Here is a 20,291-nt window from a genome sequence, read left to right on the forward strand (position 1 = left end):
TATTTCTGCATTGAACCATTTACAATAAACCCCAAAGTGTAACAAGAGGGTATCCAGGAGTTCTGTGAATCATTCTAGCAAATTATAGAACCTGAAGGATAGTGAGAATGCCCACATTTGTAGCCAAGTTGTCTGACTTGTGTGTCACACGAAGTACCCAACTTGAAGGAGAGGCCACAGGGAACCCCAAATGTGTCACCAATGTAACTTAGCAACTGCTCTTATGGCTGCTGTCTGAAAGCAGGGCAGTTTGGGGTTGGAGGACTTGGCTGCCAACTTGAGGCTAATTCCAAGTTAATAGTTAAGGGTCCAAATCTAACTGAATTGAAGACACAGCAGAGAATGGTTGTTAGAATACACACTTTTTTTTTTTTTAACATTTTTATTGTAGTAAAATATATACAACAAAATTTACCCAATTACTTTAAATTTTTTCATTGAAATATAATATAGAAAACATATACAAATCTAGTAAGTACAATTTATAAGCAACTGCTCAAAAAGTTCACAAACTGAACACATTCTTGAGTCCAGCATCTGGATCAAGAACCGAATATTCCAGAAAACAAAGGAAACAAGTTGGAAATTAAAGAACATTTTTATACAAAAACCTTGATACAGTTATTTATGTGTTTATACATGGGCTGTGCCCTCTCTATAATACTCTACTTCCAAACCAAGTTCAGGGTATTTATGTTACTGTAACACACTTTCAAGGGGACCTACTGAGTTAAGGTTAGTCCATGGAGCAGGTTTATCACCTGAGGAAGAATTTCACCAAGTTAGACTCCAGTGCTGCTGTCTGCAGGAAGAGAACAAGGAAAATACTTCTTGCTCCTTCTACATATGCATTTAAATTATGATATATATATATATATATATATATATATATAAAACAATGTAACAATTTTAACCATTTTAGGAGTGCAATTTGATGGCATCAGCATTCATGGAATAGTGAGGCCATCACAGTGCACTTTTAGAACTTGCTCATCCCAAACAGAAGCTCTGTACCCATTAACAAGAAAATAAACCTCCGTTTCCCCTTGCCCTACTTCCTCACTGACACGATTCTCCTTCCTGTCTCTGAGAACTTATTTCTAGATTCCTATGAAAGTGGCAACATACAATATTTGACTTTTTGTGTCTTCACTTAGAGTAATTTTTTTAAAGTTCATCTGAATTTTTAAGGCTGAATACTATTCCACTGGATAGCATACTACCTTGAATTATCTGTTTATCTACTGATGGACAGATGAGTTGTTTTGACCTTATGCTATTTGAATAAATGCTGCTCTTAGCTTTGATGTACAGTATATTTTCACAAATCCATCCTTGTATATTCTTATATCAACTTTGGAGGTACTTTATAATTTAGAGGCCATATACAAATTAATGCTAACATGCATTTGAGAGAGTCCAGTGTTTTATTATCAGCATTATTCTTTGTTCATGCTGAAGAATCAAGGACAAAATAGTGTGAACCAAAACCTGGAATATAATCAGCACTACACAGGTGACAGGAATATAGAAATATTTTGCTAATTATTAGACTTGAAGAGTATAAAAGATAGAATCATGTCAATTATTTTGTGCTTAGTCTTTCTGAATGTACTGTTGGCATTCAATGCATAGAAAGTGCTTGTAACTAAAGAATATGTCATTATCCTTTCCTTTCTTGTTTGAGGTACTGGAGGACCGTGCATACACGCTAGGCAAGCCTTCTACCACTGAATTACAGCCTTCTACCCCTGAACTACACCTTTTATGCTCTGGTTCCTTAGCAACCATACCATGCTTATCTTCTGTTAAATGGGAATTCCTTTTATGGGTGGAACTTCCTGAAGGCTGAGATGGCGTTCAGTGCTTTAGCCCAATACTCTTGCTTGAGGACCGCTCCCGTTCTTTAGTTATTTCCATCTCGATTTTGGCATTGATTTTCTCCCAATCTATTTCGAGCTACAAAACAGAGAAGAAGAAATATGCTTCTATAGTATAGGTCTTTTTGTTTAATTCAAGGTAACTTGGGTGAGGATGGGAGGGGAAAATGAAGGAAGAGGTGACATGGATCAAAATGAACTGTATTTATGAAGTAACATGTGGAAGTGAAACCTCTACTTCCGAAGATATTAAACCAAAGATATTAAAAAATAAAATGGTCAAACATTTTAAAAAGTGACTGAGAATAAACAAAACCAGAATATATCACATTTCTAAAGCAGTAGAGAAAAAGAACACACCAAGAAAAGTTAATGCTGAAGAACATGAATTATCTTTAAGTATAACATCAAATAGAACAATTGTATACCAAAAAGCAGACTCACATTGATGTAAAATCTGTTTATATGAGACAAAAATCTGATTATAAAAGGCTGAGGTCTAAACATCCCAGTTTGAAGCCAGGCCAGGCAGAAAAATCCCCAAGATTCTTTCCTTTTATCTACCAGGAAAAACAGGAAACAGACCTGTGGCTCAAGTGGAAGAATGCCAGTCTTGAATGGAAAAGCTATCAGAGTGTGAGGAGCTGAGTTCAAGCACAAAAAAGAGAAAAAAAAGAGAAGTGGATAAGACTGTGTCCACAAAGCACTATCTCCACAATGTTAGCTTTTTACATCTTCCATATTGAAGCATAGCTATGAAAGACAGGAGAACACTGGTTCCCTTGAGCATAGTTTACACCAGAAAATCCATTGCCAACAACTCTTTAAGTGCTTTGAAGATCTATCTGATGGTCATTAAGAGTGAGAGATGAAGAAACATTAGAGGAAGCAGAAGGCAGGCAAGAATGAGACACATATAAAAAGTAACTGAAAAGTGTTAGCATTTTTATGTGTGTGCCTCTCCTTCCTCCAGCTGGCTTTGGGAAAGGACTCTGTCTCTAAATTCCATTTTCTTAGGAAAACACATCCTACTGTTCAACCAAGTGGAACAACAGGATTGTGTGTCTTCTCTGAGAACACTCAGTCCTAGATTAAACTAGTTTATTATGAATTAACCTCAGGATGAGTCAGAAATGAACAAGTTCTTATCTCTACACAGAACAGTGTAGTATAGGATAGTATTAAACCAGACAGAGTACTACTTGCTAACTGAACATTTATTTTAGGTAACTATGAGATCTGTTTATCTTTTTGTTTTTTGTCGGTCATAGGGCTTGAACTCTGGGCCTGAGCACTGTCCCTCAGCTCTTCAGCTCAAAGCTTGTGCTCTACCACTTGAGCTACAGCACCACTTCCAGTTTTCTGGTGGTTTATTGGATTTTCACACTTTCCTACCCGGGCTGGCTTTGAACTGTGATCCTCAGATCTCAGCCTCTTGAGTAGTTAGGATTACAGGCATGAGCCACCGACGGCCAGCTCTATTTAACCTTAATAGAATTTCATGCCTCCTTTCTTTTGTGCTAGCCATTGATGGAATTGAGTAATTTGGTTCTTTTGTGCATTCCAATATCCTATATCTAAATTTCCATGAAGTAATCTGTAGATATTCTTGGATACTTTTCTAAAAAAATAATAATTCTATATATTTATTGATAATATATAAAATAGGTACATTAATAATTAATAGAAAAAATCTTTTTATCTAAGAGATAAATTGATGTGGTAAGATGCAAATGTCAGCTTGTTGAAAAGTACAGCAAGTACTGAATTATTTGAAAGACTCATTTTCCAACCAGGATTTTCATAATATCCCAATTTGATTTTTTTTTTTTTTGGTCTGGTCATGGGGCCTGAACTCTGGGCCTGGGCGCTGTCCTTCAGCTATTCAGCTCAAGGCTAGCGCTCTACCACTTGAGCCACAGCGCCACTTCCGGCTTTTTTTCTTTTTGCTTATGTGGTGCTGAGGAATCAAACCCAGGGCCTCATGCAAAGTAAGCGCTCTACCACTGAGCCACCTTCCCAGCCCCCTCAACTTGATATTTTTACATGGTAAAATATTTGTTTCTAGCCTAACAAAGCATTGATAATAAAGAGGAAGACAAGGGTAACATTGATCACAATGCATTGTACTCACAAGCTGTGTGTTGAATTGAAACCCCTTTCCTTTATAAAGAAAAAAGGAAGGAAGACAGCCGGGTGCTGGTGGCTCACACTCTAATCCTAGCTACTCAGGAGGCTGAGATCTGAGGATGGAGGTTCAAAGCCAGTCCTGACAGAAAAGTCCCCATGAGACTTTTATCTCCAATAAACCACTCAAAAACCAGATGTGGCGCTGTGGCTCAAGTGGTAGAGCACTAGCCTTGAGTACACAGAGGCTCAGGGACAGTGCCCAGGCCCTGAGTTCAAGCTCCACAACCAAACCCTCCGCCTCCAAAAACCTGAAGACAAAACTTGATGAATGTGTTGGTTTCCTTCCATCCTTGCACTGACCTTCCTGTGTTTTTCAAATCAATCAGAAGAGAACCACACACTGATGACCCAGCGAACAATGGCTGCTTTGCTACACCCAAAGTCCATCAACTACACCTGCTGGAGTACACGCGATGGGGGGAGGGGGAGTGTTGATAGCTAGCCCATGGAAAGGACTGCTCTCACTTCTGTTTGGCATTTCCAGCTTTAGAGCATTTTCATCTTAGAATATTGTTTTGTGATTTTTAGTTAACTTAGAACACAGTGTCATGGTGGTTCAAAGTAACCCATATACATGGTTTTGGGATAAAAAGAAAATACTATCAACACAGTCATGTTATTCTCATTATCCCATCTTGGAAATCTCTGTTACCCTTCTGAATAAAGATTTTGTTGATTAAACATTCGGGCAGCAGTTGAAACACACACACATAATGAAGAAGATTTAAGGATTTTGAGGTCTTGCTATCTAAAATACAACTGCATTTAGACTAAGGACTATTTTCTTATATGTGTTCTCAAAAGTACCTAATGTGCCAATACTAAAAAAAAATATTGGTCAAGACAGTGATGAGAAGGAAACAGGGTGGGCACATAAAATTTATAAATAGGATAAATTTAAGGTAAGTGCTCAGTTTCCACATATAGCCAAAGTTTCAGACTGCAACAAAAAGATCAGGTGGCCTCTGGTGACTTCTGCCTGCTGTGAGAGTCTGAGTCAGTGTAATACGAGATCCCAGGGACCTGAGCAGCAAAAAGCCTTATGTATGGCCCAAAACGTACAAATGTCATGTGGATTTTCAGGAGCTATCTTGGAAGTCAACACTAAAGTAGCACTAATACTAAGACTGGTCTCAATGGCCTCACTCCCTGCAAAGCTGCTCTGAAATTCAAGAATGTAGATCATGGCACCTGTGGTGTTTGAAACACTGTATAAGCAGGTAACACTGGCTTTCAGTAGACATTGTAGGTGCCTTCTCTCCACCTCTCTCCATATCTCAAGGTTTCTTAACCTACCTTGGGACAAATCAGAATATCCCATTTTATTTAGTTATTTAGTTTTGCTTCCTTTCCAAAGTGTAGGGATCAAACTCAGGGCCTTATAGAACATTCTATTTTACTGTATCCCAAGATGGAGTATCCTATTCAACACTTAGCACAGTACCAGCCCAGAGTAAAATGTCATAAACTTGTTTTGAATGAATGAACAAGGAAAAGGCTAAGCAAACTAGTTCGCTGAGCCAAAATCAAGGCTGGCCTGTTTTGGAATCACAGCCCTTGAGAATCAAACCTCTTGGATTTCCATAGAGTGGTGAGCAATCTTTCCTTTCCCTAGGCCTTGGACAGCCTATATAAGGTCAACTATCAGTTATGCCACTCTGGGAGCGAGGGTGAATGCTCTTGCTCGGGCTCTCTTTGTGGGCTGATGTGTACTGGAATTCTTTTTTCTTGTTAGGGTCATTACATTTGAGATTCTAGTAGGAGTTTGGGAGGCAAAGGTTGAATCTTTGGTTTTAGGCTTAAACTAAGTATTTCTATGTGGTACAAGCTAACCTCTAGGATTCCACACATGCATTTTCCTTTGTGTATATATTCACGCTGGAGTAGAAGGGGCAAGTGAGCGGAGGACACAATTCAGGAGTTCACTTTTATCCTAGCCATTTACATTATTAATAGATCTAAAATAGCAAGTGACACCCAATTTAAGACAAATTGAATATTATAAAAAGACTTGAGTAACTCCAAATATGGCTATAAGAATTCAACAAAATATTTACTTCTTCAGTCACAAAAGTAGGCTACGTCATAAAGCAAAAAAAAAATTTTTTTTGAAATTATAGTAGGACTCATAAGATGAATGTTTCATGTACACACACACAGCATCTATGTTCTTATAAAATACTGTATAATACTTACACCTTCTGCATATTGCAAGTATCGTTTATTAGTTTCGTGTTTACCAAAGGTCTCCAGAAACTTCTGACGGTATGCCAGCACTGTATCTACGTGGGTTTTATATTTTACAGCTAATTCCAGGGCCCTGTAGTGGGAAATAAACAGATTATCAGGATTGCACTCGTTATACTGCATACCCAGCAGAGTTCCGGAGTTAGGAGTGGATAAATGATTGCTCCTTTGTTTATCCCCTGACTGGAATGCCATTTTCTCCCTTCTCCATATTCCAAATTCCTATTTATCCTTCAAGACTCAGATTAAACATGACCTCTTCTGACTACTCCCCTTGTAGAAATAAATATCCATTATCTACACTTCCTATCATTTCTACAAACTATTATTATAGCACTCTCACCATGTATTATAATTATTTTCAGACTGCTTCTGCCAGTAGCCATACGTTTATTACAAGGAGATGTGGTTTCCATTTCTCTTTGGTGAGTAGGAGCGTGTCGTGTCTGGTGAAGGTCTACAGAAGTGTTTTGAAAACATCAAGAAATCCAAGTGTGGCACTTCATTTGAATGCAACTCTCTTCGCTATTTTCATTAGTTTATAATAAATGTATAGAATTTAAAACTATCATTACAGCAAATTGGAGATCTAGTGAAACAAACTGACACTAAGAAAAGGCTGACAAAAATGTCTTTGGTCCCTTGAGTATAAGAAAAATTTAAATTTTATAATTGAATCATTATCTATTGATCTGTACAACTAAGTTCTTTGAAAAGTAATATTTAAATAGCAGAATAGAACTAAGTGAATTGCGAAGCACTTGGTATGACACTAAATGTGCACATGCTACACAGGGGTGACAATCTGCGAGGAGGGAACAGGTGAATCTCAGTACGGGGTACTTGCTCAGTCTCTACAGTCCTGCGCATCACCCACAGCCGGACCGGGGTTCTACTCACTACTTGCAGTCCTCTTGTTTTAAAGTATTCAGGGTAGTCATCATAACAGTCAAAAGCACATCACTACTCCAGGTCTCTGACTCTCTAAGCTGAATAGTGAAGTCATAGTTTATGAGAAAACCACTACAAATCTGCTATTTTAGATAAAAATGAGTAATGACTAGCTATCTAGCTATCTCACAACTTGTGAATAATTCTCAGTAGGGAAATGTAGTTCATTCTCAGTGTGCTTTAGTTACTTTGAAAAGCATTTTAGATATGCTGTATGTATTTGGCAATTGATGGAAAACTGAGAGCTAATAAACATGCCATATGAAAAAAACATGCACAGGACAATGGCAATGCCAACATTAAACCATGTGATTGTTTTATGAAAACATCCTGACATGTGCTTTGTTGCTAAATACAAATATAACATTTGCTACCAACCAGATGCTCAGAGTCCCCTTTTCTCAGTAACTTTAAGTCTTTCAGAGAAAAAGGTCAGGCAAATGGGAGTGTAAAGCTACGAAGTACAGAATACAGAGGAATGGAAGTGGAAGGTTAGAGAAGTGAGGCAGCATCCCAGGAGCAACTGGAGTAATGCTGCCTCGAGCCCATTCCTTTCCTGGTGTCCAAGGCCCTCAATGTACACAGAGCCCTTCCCAGTGGTGTCTGTGTATGAGGAGACGAGTGAGCACCCTCTGGGCACTGTGTTGTGTATGACTAGAAGGACATCTTCATTTTGTAAAACAGCAAGTGTACTGAAAGAGGGCACATCAGCCAACTCTCTGTGCTGGGGGCTTTTCAAAAACTCCAAAGAGATAAGTTGTTCTGGAACATCAATATACTTCATTATGCAGAAAGACCAGAATATGATGTCTAATCTGTATTTAGAAGCTCAATTACTAAGTATTATCTATTATCACTGCTGTTACTGTAATAATAAAATATGTATTATTTGAAGAACAATGGCTAAAGGCAAACATTTAAATGGTAGGTGCTATTTTAAGTGTTCTCTTAAAGCATAGACTGAGTTAAAAAAAAAAAGCAGTTCTTTACCACATTTAGAGGGAACTTACTCTAAATTACATAAGGGTTTTGGGAGACATGTGTTTCTAGTTTTAAAATAGTTATCTGGCAACCAAACAAATGTGACATTAGATTCTAGGCTGGAATGGATCCATATATTTAAATAGAAGTTATATATTTAAAAAAAAAAAAAAAAAAAAGATGTTAGCCAGGCGCCAGTGGCTGATGTCTATAATCTAAACCTTGGGAGGTTGAGATCTGAGGATCACAGTTCAAAGCTAGCCCAGGCAAGAAAGTCTGTGAGACTCTTATCTCCAATAAACCATTCAGAAAAAGCCAGAAGTGGTTCTGTGGCTCAAGTGGTAGAGTGCTAGCCTCAAGCAAAAGAAGCTCAGGGACAGCACACAGGCCTAGAGTTCAAGCTCCAGGATCAGAAAAAGGGGAAAAAAAGGAGATGATATAACTTCAGAGTATGAGCTTTTGCATAGCTTGAATGACTAAACTGGCATATATATATATATATATAAAACTGGTATAAGGTAAGACATTTATTTTTGTTAATAATCAATGCAGTTACTTAGAGCTTCTAATTTCTACCTCTCTTATCTCCAGTTTCTAAGAGAACATTACCTTGAAATGTGCCAAGTAGACAGCCAGCAGAAAACTTGCTTACTCTGACTCCTTAGGTGCTACATCTTACTAGGTTTCAGGTAATTTTCAAATTTTAAATATGAAGGACAGAGGCACAAACCAGTAAGACTATGCTTCTCAAACAGATGAACAAAACCCAGCAAATTAAATCCTAAGCCTATCAAGTAGCTAGATGCAAGCTTCAACTTGTAGCTAAGTCTGGAGCTGAAGTCCTCGGGACAAAGTCCAGAACTCAGTGCCTGTGGAACCTTGGTTCATGGCTATAAAGTTTGGTAGAGCCACTAGAGAAGAACTAGTGAGAATAATGATCCCAGAGTATAGCTAAGATTCACCATGAGGATGTACAGAAACAAGAGAAAAGAGGGCAGCAGGTATATGCTACAGAACACCAACATCACTGGGCACTGGTGGTTCACACCTGTAATCCTAGCAACTCAGGAGGCTGAGATCTGAGGATTGTGGTTCAAAGCCAGCCCAGGCAGCAAAATCTGTGAGACTTTTATCTCTAATAAACACCAGAAAACTGGAAGTGACGCTGTGGCTCAAGTGGTAGAGCACCAACCTTGAGCTGAAGAGCTGAGGGACAGCACCCAGGCTCAGAGTTCAAGCCCCATGACTGACAAAAAAAAAAAAAAAAAGAACACCAACATCTAAGGGTCTGGCTTCAGAAGGATCATCCACAAGGGAGTAGTCATATAGTGAATCCTCACATACACGGTCAGTCAGCTTCAACAATCAGCTGGTGAGTCGTTGCTCTCCCTCTCCGCACCCCCCTCCCCTACCATTTCCCTTAAATCAGACTTCAGTCATCATGTCTTTTCATCTGTAAATACTTCACTGCCTACCGTATTATATTCAGCACCCTATTTCTCCATCTTGAATGTTTTATTGTTTGTTTGAATCAAGACCTAAAAAGGACCCCACATGTGATTAGTTGAAACATTTTGTCACTTTTTCTTTCTCTTCCTTCTTTACGTCCTTCTGGTGAATCTTAGGTATACCCAGGGCATCATTACCCTCACTAGTTTGGCCTGGGCACTGTCCCTGAGCTCCTTTTTCTCAAGGCTAGCACTCTACCACTTGGCCTACAGCTCCACTTCTGGCCTTTTCTGTTTATGTGGTACTGAGGAAGAGAACCCAGGGCTTCATGCATACTAGGCAAGCACTCTACCACTAAGCCACATTCCCAGCCCATTATTTTTTTAACATGTCAATTTATGAGTACATGTGTCTTGTTCAATGTCACTCCTCACTGAGGCCATCTGATAGCCCTGGCCACTGATAACACAGGTTCCTTCTTTTTTTTTTTTTGCTTATGTGGTGCTGAGGAATCGAACCCAGGGCCTCATGCATGCAAGGCAAGCGCTCTACCACTGAGCCACCTTCCCAGCTCCTAACACAGGTTCCTTTATTCCAATCTTATCTACTAATATTAACCTCAGATCACACAGTACCATTCTCAGTAATAAAAAGCTTACAGAATGTCTAAAAAAAGATTAGAGCAGTAGCTATAGGGTTCAATGAGGCCTTGCCAAGTAAAAGTGACATAGCTTATGAATTTGTTGTTGTTCAATAATTCCTGACATGTGGAGAAATATAGCATGTCCATCTATGTTTGTAATGCAGCTCACAGAGTAACTGACATGAAGAATATGAATATTAAATAGCTACTCTGTATACATAAAATGTCCTTCTAGAAGTATATGATCTGAAAGGGAAAAGAGGACAGATATCTGCAAAGATAAAAAAGGGATGGATGGTAGGGAAATGACTAATAGATATGAGAAGAAAGGTTCAATATTTTTAGTAAATCAAAACTATTCTAAGATTCCAACTTACAACAGTAAGAACATCAATAAAATCAACAACAATAAATAGTGGTAAGGATTTGGGGGTGGGGAAGGAACCCTCATGCATCGTTGGAGTGTGCACACACTATGGAAATCAGTATGGAGGCTCATAAAACAATAAAAACAGATTTATCTTATGACTTCATTATACCACTCCTGGGCATATATCTGAAGTAATCTAAGTCAATATACAAGAAAGACACTTGCATACCCATGTTAATTAAACCAGTTCTATTCAAAACAGCAAACTGTAGAACCAACTTCAAAAAGTTGGTTTATATACCATGGAATATTATACGACTATAAAAAAAATGAAATCATGTAATGTGCAGGAAGTAGATAGAGCTGGTGATGTGATCAATAGGTTGAACGAGATAAGCAAAGCTCAAAAAGCCAAATATCATAATTAATATTGATTAAATAGATAATTTTCTAGGCTTGAAAATGTTAAAAATCCTGCAGGCAAACCTGTCACAAATATAAACACAAAAAAACTCTTCTGTAGTGTTAGGCAGAGCAGGAAAATGTAATTTACTAAGTGATAGATGGAAGAATACATAAGGTCAAACAGGCTTTGGAATCACTGAAAAGCATTTTTATTACCTTTCCCAGTTGTAGAGATTAATATTGATCTGGATTGCTTGATAAACAAGGCCAGCCTGAAGAAGTACTATTTCAGCTTCCTGTATGTTCCCACTAAACATTAGTATATGTGCCATTTTTGATTCTTTGGATGGAAGATCTTTTATAGAGTTGATGTATTGAACCTTATCAATCTAGAAAAGAAAAAGTAGTACATTCCATGTGAATAAAAACAGAAATGCAACAGAACAACTTGTGAGAAACGCACGCACATGCATTTATGTGTGCACATGACTCACCTCGCCGATTGCTGCGTAGGCAATTTCTGCAGTGGTCATGTCTCGGTTGGCAAGTGCCATGGCAGCCAGACACGCCCACATGGTTTGCTCCTAAGTGAAGCCAAGAGTACACGCTTAACCATGAGGCCCACATCAGAATACTCAGAAAACTATTCAATAATTTAAGTAATAAGTTATCAAGTGAAGCCAGGTAGTGGTGGCTCCTGTCTATAATCCTAGCTACGCAGGAGGCTGAGACCTGAGTATTGAGGTTCAAAGCCATCTCAGGCAGACAAATGCAAAAACTGAGTGAAATTATGTGGCTCTGAGCTCAAGTCCCAGTACTGGTGTGAATGTGTGCTCACTCACACACACAATTTTGAAACATACCATTGAAAACTAACCTTAAAAAATTAATGTGAGGGGGCTGGGAAGGTGGCTCAGTGGTAGAGTGCTTGCCTTGCATGCCTGAGGCCCTGGGTTCAATTCCTCAGCATCACATAAGCAAAAAGAAAAAAGCTGGAAGTGGCGCTGTGGCTGAAGTGGTAGAGCGCTATCCTTGAGCTGAAGAGCTGAAGGACAATGCCCAGGCCCAGAGTTCAGGCTCCACGACCAGACCCAAAAAATAAATAAATAAAAATTAGTGAGAGGAAAAAATTTTATTGTGGCCACTTTGTAGTGTGCTCTCATATGATGCTGCCATGAAGATGGCCACCAATAAGCCCTGATAAGGTAAAGCATCTAAATGACATTTCAGGAGTGTATTCTAGTGGATGGTAACTGATTCAATAAAGAAAATCTATGGTCAGACACATTTTGGAATATACTAGATTCAACCAACTAGTTAGGAAATGCTGATCAGAGCAGAATACACACACACACACACACACACACAAACACACACACACGCATATTTCCCCTTTTGTTGAGATAGGGTCTTGCTATATATCCCGAGGCTATAAATCCTCATGCACAGCCTTTCAAATGCTAAGATTATAGGCATATGCCATTATTCGCAGGTTAAAGCCCAGACTTTTAGCTTTAGGTATACAAAAGAATGGTCTGAGGAACTTAAAAAGATGTGCATGCCTCAATCAAAAAGATGTGCAGTGAGTCAGACTCTCTGTGGGAATACAACTTAGGAATCTGACTCTCAGAAAATGTTCCACAGAAGACTGATACATGTACCAGTGCCTAATTATAGCCTCTCTGAAAATCAACCACATGGCAACACCTCTTCATACCAACCATGTATTCATTTATAAAAACACATGATCTCTAAGATGGGAATGTGGCTTAGTAGCAGAGTGCTTGCCTAGCATGCATGAAGTCCTGGGTTCGATTCCTCAGTACCACATGAACAGCAAAGACCAGAAGTAGCACTGTGGCTCAAGTGGTAGAGTGCTAGCCTTGAGCAAAAGCTCAGGGACAGCACAGGGCCCAGGCCCTGAGTTCAAGCCCCAAGACTGGCAAAAACAAACAAACATGGTCTCACTCATAACTATTCATAACTATTATTACATATCTTGCCAAAAGGTAAGCTAAAGCACAATACATATACGAATGTGGATCAGAAATGGAGAGTACCTTAACAAAGCGACAAAGTCTTACAGCATCCTCCCACTTGGAACTGCTCACATATTCCTGAAGAATAGCAGGATACGGAGATATGCTGATGTGGACCAGAGACCCATCCGCTCTTCTGATAGTTACCTGATTCCCCACAAAACTCACAATATGAGGGTTTTTACTATATTCACTGTTGAGAAAGGAGGAGGGGCAAGATACTCTGAGCAAAGAAATATTTTTGTATGGGTCATAAGGGATTGAACTCAGAGCCTATGTACTGTTTCTGAACTTTTTTCCTCAAGGCTAGCATTCTACCCACTTGAGCCACAGCTTTTTGATGGTTAATTGGAGTTTCACAAACTTTCCTGCCCATGCTGGCTTTGAACTATGACCTTCAGATCTCAACTGAGTAGCTAGGATTACAGGTATGAGCCACCCGCATTTTGGAGCTTCAGGGTCTCTAAGGCCTACGTGGTAAAGACTTGTGTTACTGGGATGACCTCAAGGTTGCTGAAATGAAGGGCACAACCCCAGGCCTCCTCTCTCACTTCCTAGCCTTAAAAATATAGCTTCACCTCTGACTGAAAGCTCAGACCTTAAGTCTCCTCTCTACAACTTGACTGTCTCAGGAATATGTGATGGTAACAGAAGGCTGACAAATGCATCTTTTTCCTGATTAAGATAAATCATGTAAATGATGAAATCACTTGGCTTGTTCTTAACCATATTAAAAGGCATACTGATAAAAAATTATGCTTAATTCAAAGATAATTTTGTCATAATAAAAAGTAGACTTTAAGAAGACTAAGTTCCTTTCAGTGATTTAAATACTTTTAAAAAATAAGTTTTGTTTTGAAGCCCTTTCTAGTTTTGCCAAGGTTGTAAACATGAGTATTAAAAATAAACTTTAAATATACTTGGAAACCACACTAAGATTTAGAGTCAAGAAGCCTTTGTAGTCCTTTGTGAAGGGTAAGAGATCTCTTAGAAAACTCAGGAATATAAATGTACTTCACTTTCTGAAGCACATAAATTTTTAAAATTTTTATTTTACTGTTATTATAAATACAGAGGGGTTACAGTTACATAAGTCAGGCAATGAGTGCATTTCTTTTTGGACAAAGTCCCCTGCTCCCCTTGCTCTCTTCCAGTTTTCCCCTCCCATAGCCACCTACAAGTTGCATAGTTTATTTTCAACATAGTGTCTAGTGAGTACCACTGCTGCATTCATTCACCCTTTGTCCACATAAGTACTTTTTTAAATGCTTTCAGTAATTTTCAATTTTTTCTGTCTTTAGTCTCAACCTAAAAATTCAATTTAAGAGACAAATACATTCAGAATGTCTTAAAGTCAATGACTGTCTGCATGCTGGGATGCTGTCACAAACTTGTATATTATTGAAAAATTGTAAGAGTTGCCTACTTTAAAATCAATCATACTGAGCAAACTTCCTGAGCTTCCATTAAACACCACCAACATGAGAAATACTTCATAGTCACATGAAAGATAAACACTTCAGACTACATTTTCAATTTGACTTCATCAATAAAATCTCACTAAGCTGGCTTTACATAAATGATTTGTTTAGATGCAAAAGCATGACTGAAAGGAGTTCTCTTTACACCACGCAGAATCCATGCAGAAGATCTCACCTTGCATCCTTCTCATATAACGTTTTAGGCAAAATGTCTCTGTCCACATACACAGTGTTGGGATAGTACCACACTGTGAACCGAGTATCCTGAAGGCCACACAGGATATTGCATGAGTCGCACCATGCCAATGTGTGTACCATTGTTCCTTAATTTCAAAAGAATAGAAGTATTTTGTTAGTGCCAACATACAAGTAAAAAAATTGTATCTTTAAAATTAACTGAGAAAACAAGATCCTATCTCATTTGTGGTAAGTAGGTACATCTCTACTTTCTGATAGCATAATGGTAAAAATGTAAAAATTCACATAACATTTATGAAACTACTTGAAGGTTCTACTTAGAACACTACATTTTTAATTCACAGATTTTCCTTTCGATGCCAACTTAGCTGCAGAAGCCAAAAACCTGCTTTTAAAATCGAGTTAAATAGATAAGAAATGTGAGAAAATATTACCACAGAGTCATCCAAGCATTAAATATTTAGTATATAAAATAGATTTTTACATTAACAATAATTAAAATTTTAAATGCACTAGAATTATTTTACCAAGTTTGATAATTTGTTCTTCCTTCCCAAATCGTTTCACTGAAGTAATATAGAGATCCCTATTTTTATCAATGAAAGCAACTTTTCTATCATTGGTAAGTCCTTTTTGATCCAGAGCAATTTCCAAGATTTCATTCTAAAATTAAAAAAAACAATAACAGTAAATGTCAGATCAATTCTAGTGCCTGAGGTAAGATCGTTTAAGTAATTTTTTTAAAATGGCATTCTTGTCCTTAAAGATCAATTAAGTCTGGCATGGTAGCACAAACCTACAATCCCAGTATTCAGGAGGCTGAGGCAGGAGGATCATGAGTTCTAGATCAGTGTGGGTAACAGAGCAATACTCTCAAAACATTTAAAATAAACAACCACAAAAGAATCTATTAAATGTCATTCATCTGCTTAGAATTATAAAATGTTCCTGTTGATTTTGGACTGCCAATATACTAATAATTCAAAAGTTAATTGTCATTACTTTGTCAGAAAATCAAGGGAAAGATATTCTCACACTACAAGAAAATAATCTACAGTGTGACCCTATGTAAACTGCCCTTCTGTCCTGTCTTGATGGTGAAGGAGCATCTGAGTATCACATGAATGGTCTGTTTTGAGTACCAAGTTTCTCATACTAAAATTTTATGATTCCTATATTTTAAAGATTTGTCAGAATGAATTTTGAACACACATAGGAATAACTCATATTTCTCCCAGGTTAACATTTGCAGAGTCTTTCATATCATTTCCTGTGAAGCAGGAAACCCGATATGGCTATTATTTAATATTTACTTGCAATTGCAATCCAATGCTATTAAATGATTTTTCTTCAGAGCAGGCTGGTCCCAAGCATGTCTAAGATTTCTGACTCAGACTTCTGACTCCAAGATCTCTGCTGTTCCATAGAAAAACAGTAGTTCTGGCATATTTCATTAATCTAATACTACCTACTAAGATAGATTTTCTTAAAAGTTGGAAATGTTCCAAGATAGTCATTTCAGTTCAATCCTAGAGGGGCCAATTTACTGTATATTATATATAAAGACTGCTAGGAACAAAATCATGACTATACCATATGACTACACCATACCATACTATACCATATGACTATACTATATGTATAATAATAATTAGTGTACTGTTTCTAAGTGTACTATAAACAACCCCTTTTAAGACAAAACACACATTATCCAAATTGATGGATCAGTCACATTCCAGTTCAAAATACATTTAAAAAATTAAGCTCTTCTCTGGAATGCTATAGTTTATATTCTTTTTTTAAAGTTTTTGTTATTATAAAGGTGATATAAAGAGGAGTTACAGTTACATAAATCAGGTAATGAGTACATTTCTTTGTGGACTATGTCAACCCTTCCCTTGTACTCTTCCAGTTTTTCCCTCCCATCCCCAGGCACAAGTTGTATGGTTCATTTAGAACATAAGGTCTTGTCCTCTATGCCTCCCTTTATCCTCCTAAAGACATATAAATGGAAAACTGAGACAAAAAGAAAAGAAAATGGAAACAGCAACAAAGGAAAAAACTTTGTTTCAAATTTCCTAGTGTTCATTTCAATAACTATTATTTTATATGATGAGAGGCACATAGGCATTGAGCCTCTGTGTTCCTCTCCTAGGAGCATCCTCCTTTGGTCTCACTGTGTGTGGATGTCTAGAGTCCTGTAAAATATATCATGTCCCAGTGTATTTTAGATCTAGCTTCCACATGAGAGAAAACGTGCCAATTGTCTCTCTGAGCTTGGCCTACCATAGTTTATACTCTAAGATAGAAAAGACTTGTCTTGTTTCAATCTATCAAGGTACTCATAGAATACTAAGTTAGATGTTTTAAAAATAGAAACCTTTCCAAGAAGATGATCTCTACAATTAAGAATTACAGTCATATGTTGGGCACTGGTGGCTCATGTCTGTAATCCTAGCTAATCAGGAGGCTAAAATCTGAGGGTATGGGGAAATATATAAGAGGTTAGCGGCAGTGGCTGCCCATTTGGTAGGGGGTCTTTCACACTTTTTTTTTTTGGAAGTACTTGAAGTACTCAAGGACCTTAACACTTGAGCCATACCTCCGGCCCTTTCAGCTTTTTCAGACAGAGTTTCACACTTTTTGCCTCAGCCAGCTTTGAGCCAAAATCCTCCAACCTAAGCATCATGAGAAGGGAGATAACAGGTAGGAAGACACCACACCCAGCCTAACCTCCAACCACAATCCTCCCAGTCTCTACCACCTGAGTTGCTGGGACTACAAGGGTGAGCCACCATGGTTGACTCCCTTGTATACTTTATAATGGTTTTGATTTCTATCTGAATCAAAACTACATGAGTATACTCAATATTCAATTTTTAAAGTACAAAAGGGATGCTGGACACCAGTGGCTCACGCCTGTAATCCTACCTACTCAGGAGGCTGAGATCTGAGGATCACGGTTCAAAGTCAGCCCAGGCAGGAAAGTCCATGAGACTCATCTCCAATTAACCACCAGAAAACCAGAAGTGGCACTGTGGCTCAAGTGGTAGAGTACTATCCTTGAGCTGAAGAGCTGAGGGACAGGGCTTAGGCCCAGAGTTCAAACCCCCATGACTGACAAAAAATAAACAAACCATAATCATAATATTGAAAAGCAGAGCCTGAACAATAGACCTACAAGTCAATTCCTTTTATTCAATTAATTTGCATACACGCTTTCTATTATAGACTTTCCCTATTCTTTGTTTTAAACTGTGATTTTTTAGGCAAAATAATCTGTGTAGAAGGTACTCTGGTTCAAAATATAAGACTAAATTCCATTTTCCTCATTAAAATATGACTATTAATCTTCATAGAGCAGTAATCACCATTGTTATCTGCATTAGAAATAGTTCGTTCCATTACCTTATGAGAAAGACTCTTCCCATCCCCCAGGGGTTTGCCAGTGGACGCCTCAAAGAGAAAGATGACTTAGGGGGAAAAAAAAAAGCAGAACATTAATGTGCTATATTAGACTCTTTACTGGTACATTTCAGTAGAACTAGCAAAATACTTAGAAATTATTGAACTCTGTGCCACAGCACAGCAAAAAAAAAAAAAAAAAAACAACCAATAGAACCAAATTCTTATTTATTAATGGGGGGGTCACACTTCTTAGGAAAACTGGGAAACTAAACGTTCCTTCCTAAAACATATTCCTAATTATTTCTTAGGAAAACTTGGGAACTAAATGTTTCTTCCTAAGACACATTCCTAATTTAAACTGTTCATGAAAAGGCATCAATGAGCCACTGATTCAACCATGACAAGTCCAAATGTAGATGTGACTTTTAATTCTGCCACTACCGATTCGGACCAGTATAAAATCACAATTGCACTCCACACCATGGAGCTCGTGATGCCAGGCATGCATACTGTTCTGTTTTATGTCTATCTACTGTCCTGTCTTCCTGGCTGGAAGTCACAGTGCTAATGAAAACGGTGGACTCTTGTAGAGTGCCTCCCAAGCTCCAGAAGAGGTACTCACCACCAATAAGACTAAGCATGTGGTGAGGGTTGGAGCTTGGAGTTCTCTGACCTCTGGAGATGGGAAGAGGGCCAGAGATTAAGTTCACTTGTGTGGCCAGAGATTTAATCAATCATTGGAGGTAATATGATACCATGAAAGTCTTTGGATGCCAAAGCTCTGAGAAGCTTCCTGTTTGGTGCACACTGAGGCACTGGAGAGTGAAGATGCCATGGAAGCTATCTGTGTTCCTTCCTAGGCCTCATGGCATGCGGACACGTTGTATAACAGAGCGGAAATGACAAGAATAGTCTCTTGGGCTCTGTCAGTCATTTTACCAAATTACAAAGTTAAGTGGGGCACAGGAACCCTGAATTTACAGTCACTCAAAAAAGAGGTGGTGCCGGTAGCTCACACCTGTCATCCTAGCTACTCAGGAGGCTGAGATCTGAGGATCGTCGTTCAAAGCCAGCCCCAGCAACAAAGTCTGTGAGACTCTTATCTCCAATTAACCACCAGAAAACAGGAAGTGGCGCTAATGGCTCAAGTGGTAGAGTGCTTGCCATGAGCTGAAGAGCTCAGGGACAGTGCCCAGGCCAAGAGTTCAAGCCCCACAACCAAAAAATAAAAAGAGGTGGCTGGCTGGAAGTAAGGGCAGTAGGCCTTAACCTTTGGGGTTAATACTAATTCTGAGTAGGCTATGTCAAAACTGAGTTGAAGTATGCTTAGATTGTGAGAAAATGATTACCAATAACCATTTTTCTCCACAGATCATTACTATGTTGTTTCACACTGATGATCTTAGTATAGAACATTCTACTTGATGTTCCAGAATATCAGATGATCAGCTCCAAGTTCTCCATGTCCATTCCTTATCTTCTGAAGTGAAGTGAAAATGACAGAGTGACAGTACTGGAGGAACCTGGTCCAGTGCTGTCCCTCAGCCCTTTTTCCATGTTGTCAAGGTAACTCCTTGGCTCTGACATGACAGGGGCACTGGTACCTATTATTTTCTCTTCTTCAAAGAAGAGGCAGGGAACTGGATGGGCCTAGAACAAATCATGTTAAGTGAGGTAAGCCAAACTCAGAGAGACAAACGGCACATTTTTTCTTTCATGTGTGGAAGCTAGTTTCTAATTTACATCAAAACAGGATAAATTATATAGGGCTCTAGGCATTCACACACAGTGAGACCAAATGAGGACACTCTAGGGGAGGAACACAAAGGCACAATGCCTATGTGCCTCTGATCACATATAATAATATTTATTGAAATGAACTCCAGGAAATGGAAAACAAACGGATTTTTTTCATTGTTTTTCTTTTCACCTTGTTTGTTCATTTATCTGTCTTTGGGAAGTAAGGGGGGCACAGAAATGGAAGGACAAAGGATGAACAAATGCAACAGTGGTACTCACTAGACACTATGTTGAAAATGAAATATACAA

At 38.4% G+C, this 20,291-nt stretch overlaps 1 protein-coding gene across 4 annotated transcripts in view; it reads right to left on the reverse strand.

The window, feature by feature from the left end:
* Positions 1-406: 406 nt before the first annotated feature.
* The window catches only part of Ift80 (intraflagellar transport 80), a 63,523-nt gene continuing 43,638 nt past the window's right edge, over positions 407-20,291 (reverse strand). For 3 of the 4 annotated variants that reach the window (XM_042685800.1, XM_042685802.1, XM_042685801.1), the window contains exons 13-20: positions 18,243-18,307; positions 15,362-15,497; positions 14,812-14,959; positions 13,177-13,348; positions 11,611-11,700; positions 11,333-11,505; positions 6,267-6,390; positions 407-1,959 (exon numbers count right to left, since the gene is read on the reverse strand). In XM_042685800.1, coding sequence (XP_042541734.1) covers positions 1,861-1,959; positions 6,267-6,390; positions 11,333-11,505; positions 11,611-11,700; positions 13,177-13,348; positions 14,812-14,959; positions 15,362-15,497; positions 18,243-18,307 — 1,007 coding nt within the window. In that variant the 3' untranslated portion in view covers positions 407-1,860. The remainder of the gene's footprint in view (positions 1,960-6,266; positions 6,391-11,332; positions 11,506-11,610; positions 11,701-13,176; positions 13,349-14,811; positions 14,960-15,361; positions 15,498-18,242; positions 18,308-20,291) is intronic. The other variant, XR_006148280.1, reaches the window with a different exon arrangement.

Source organism: Dipodomys spectabilis, unplaced genomic scaffold (assembly GCF_019054845.1).
Source record: "Dipodomys spectabilis isolate Male_0828 unplaced genomic scaffold, ASM1905484v1 ptg000095l, whole genome shotgun sequence".
Taxonomy (NCBI): domain Eukaryota; kingdom Metazoa; phylum Chordata; class Mammalia; order Rodentia; family Heteromyidae; genus Dipodomys; species Dipodomys spectabilis.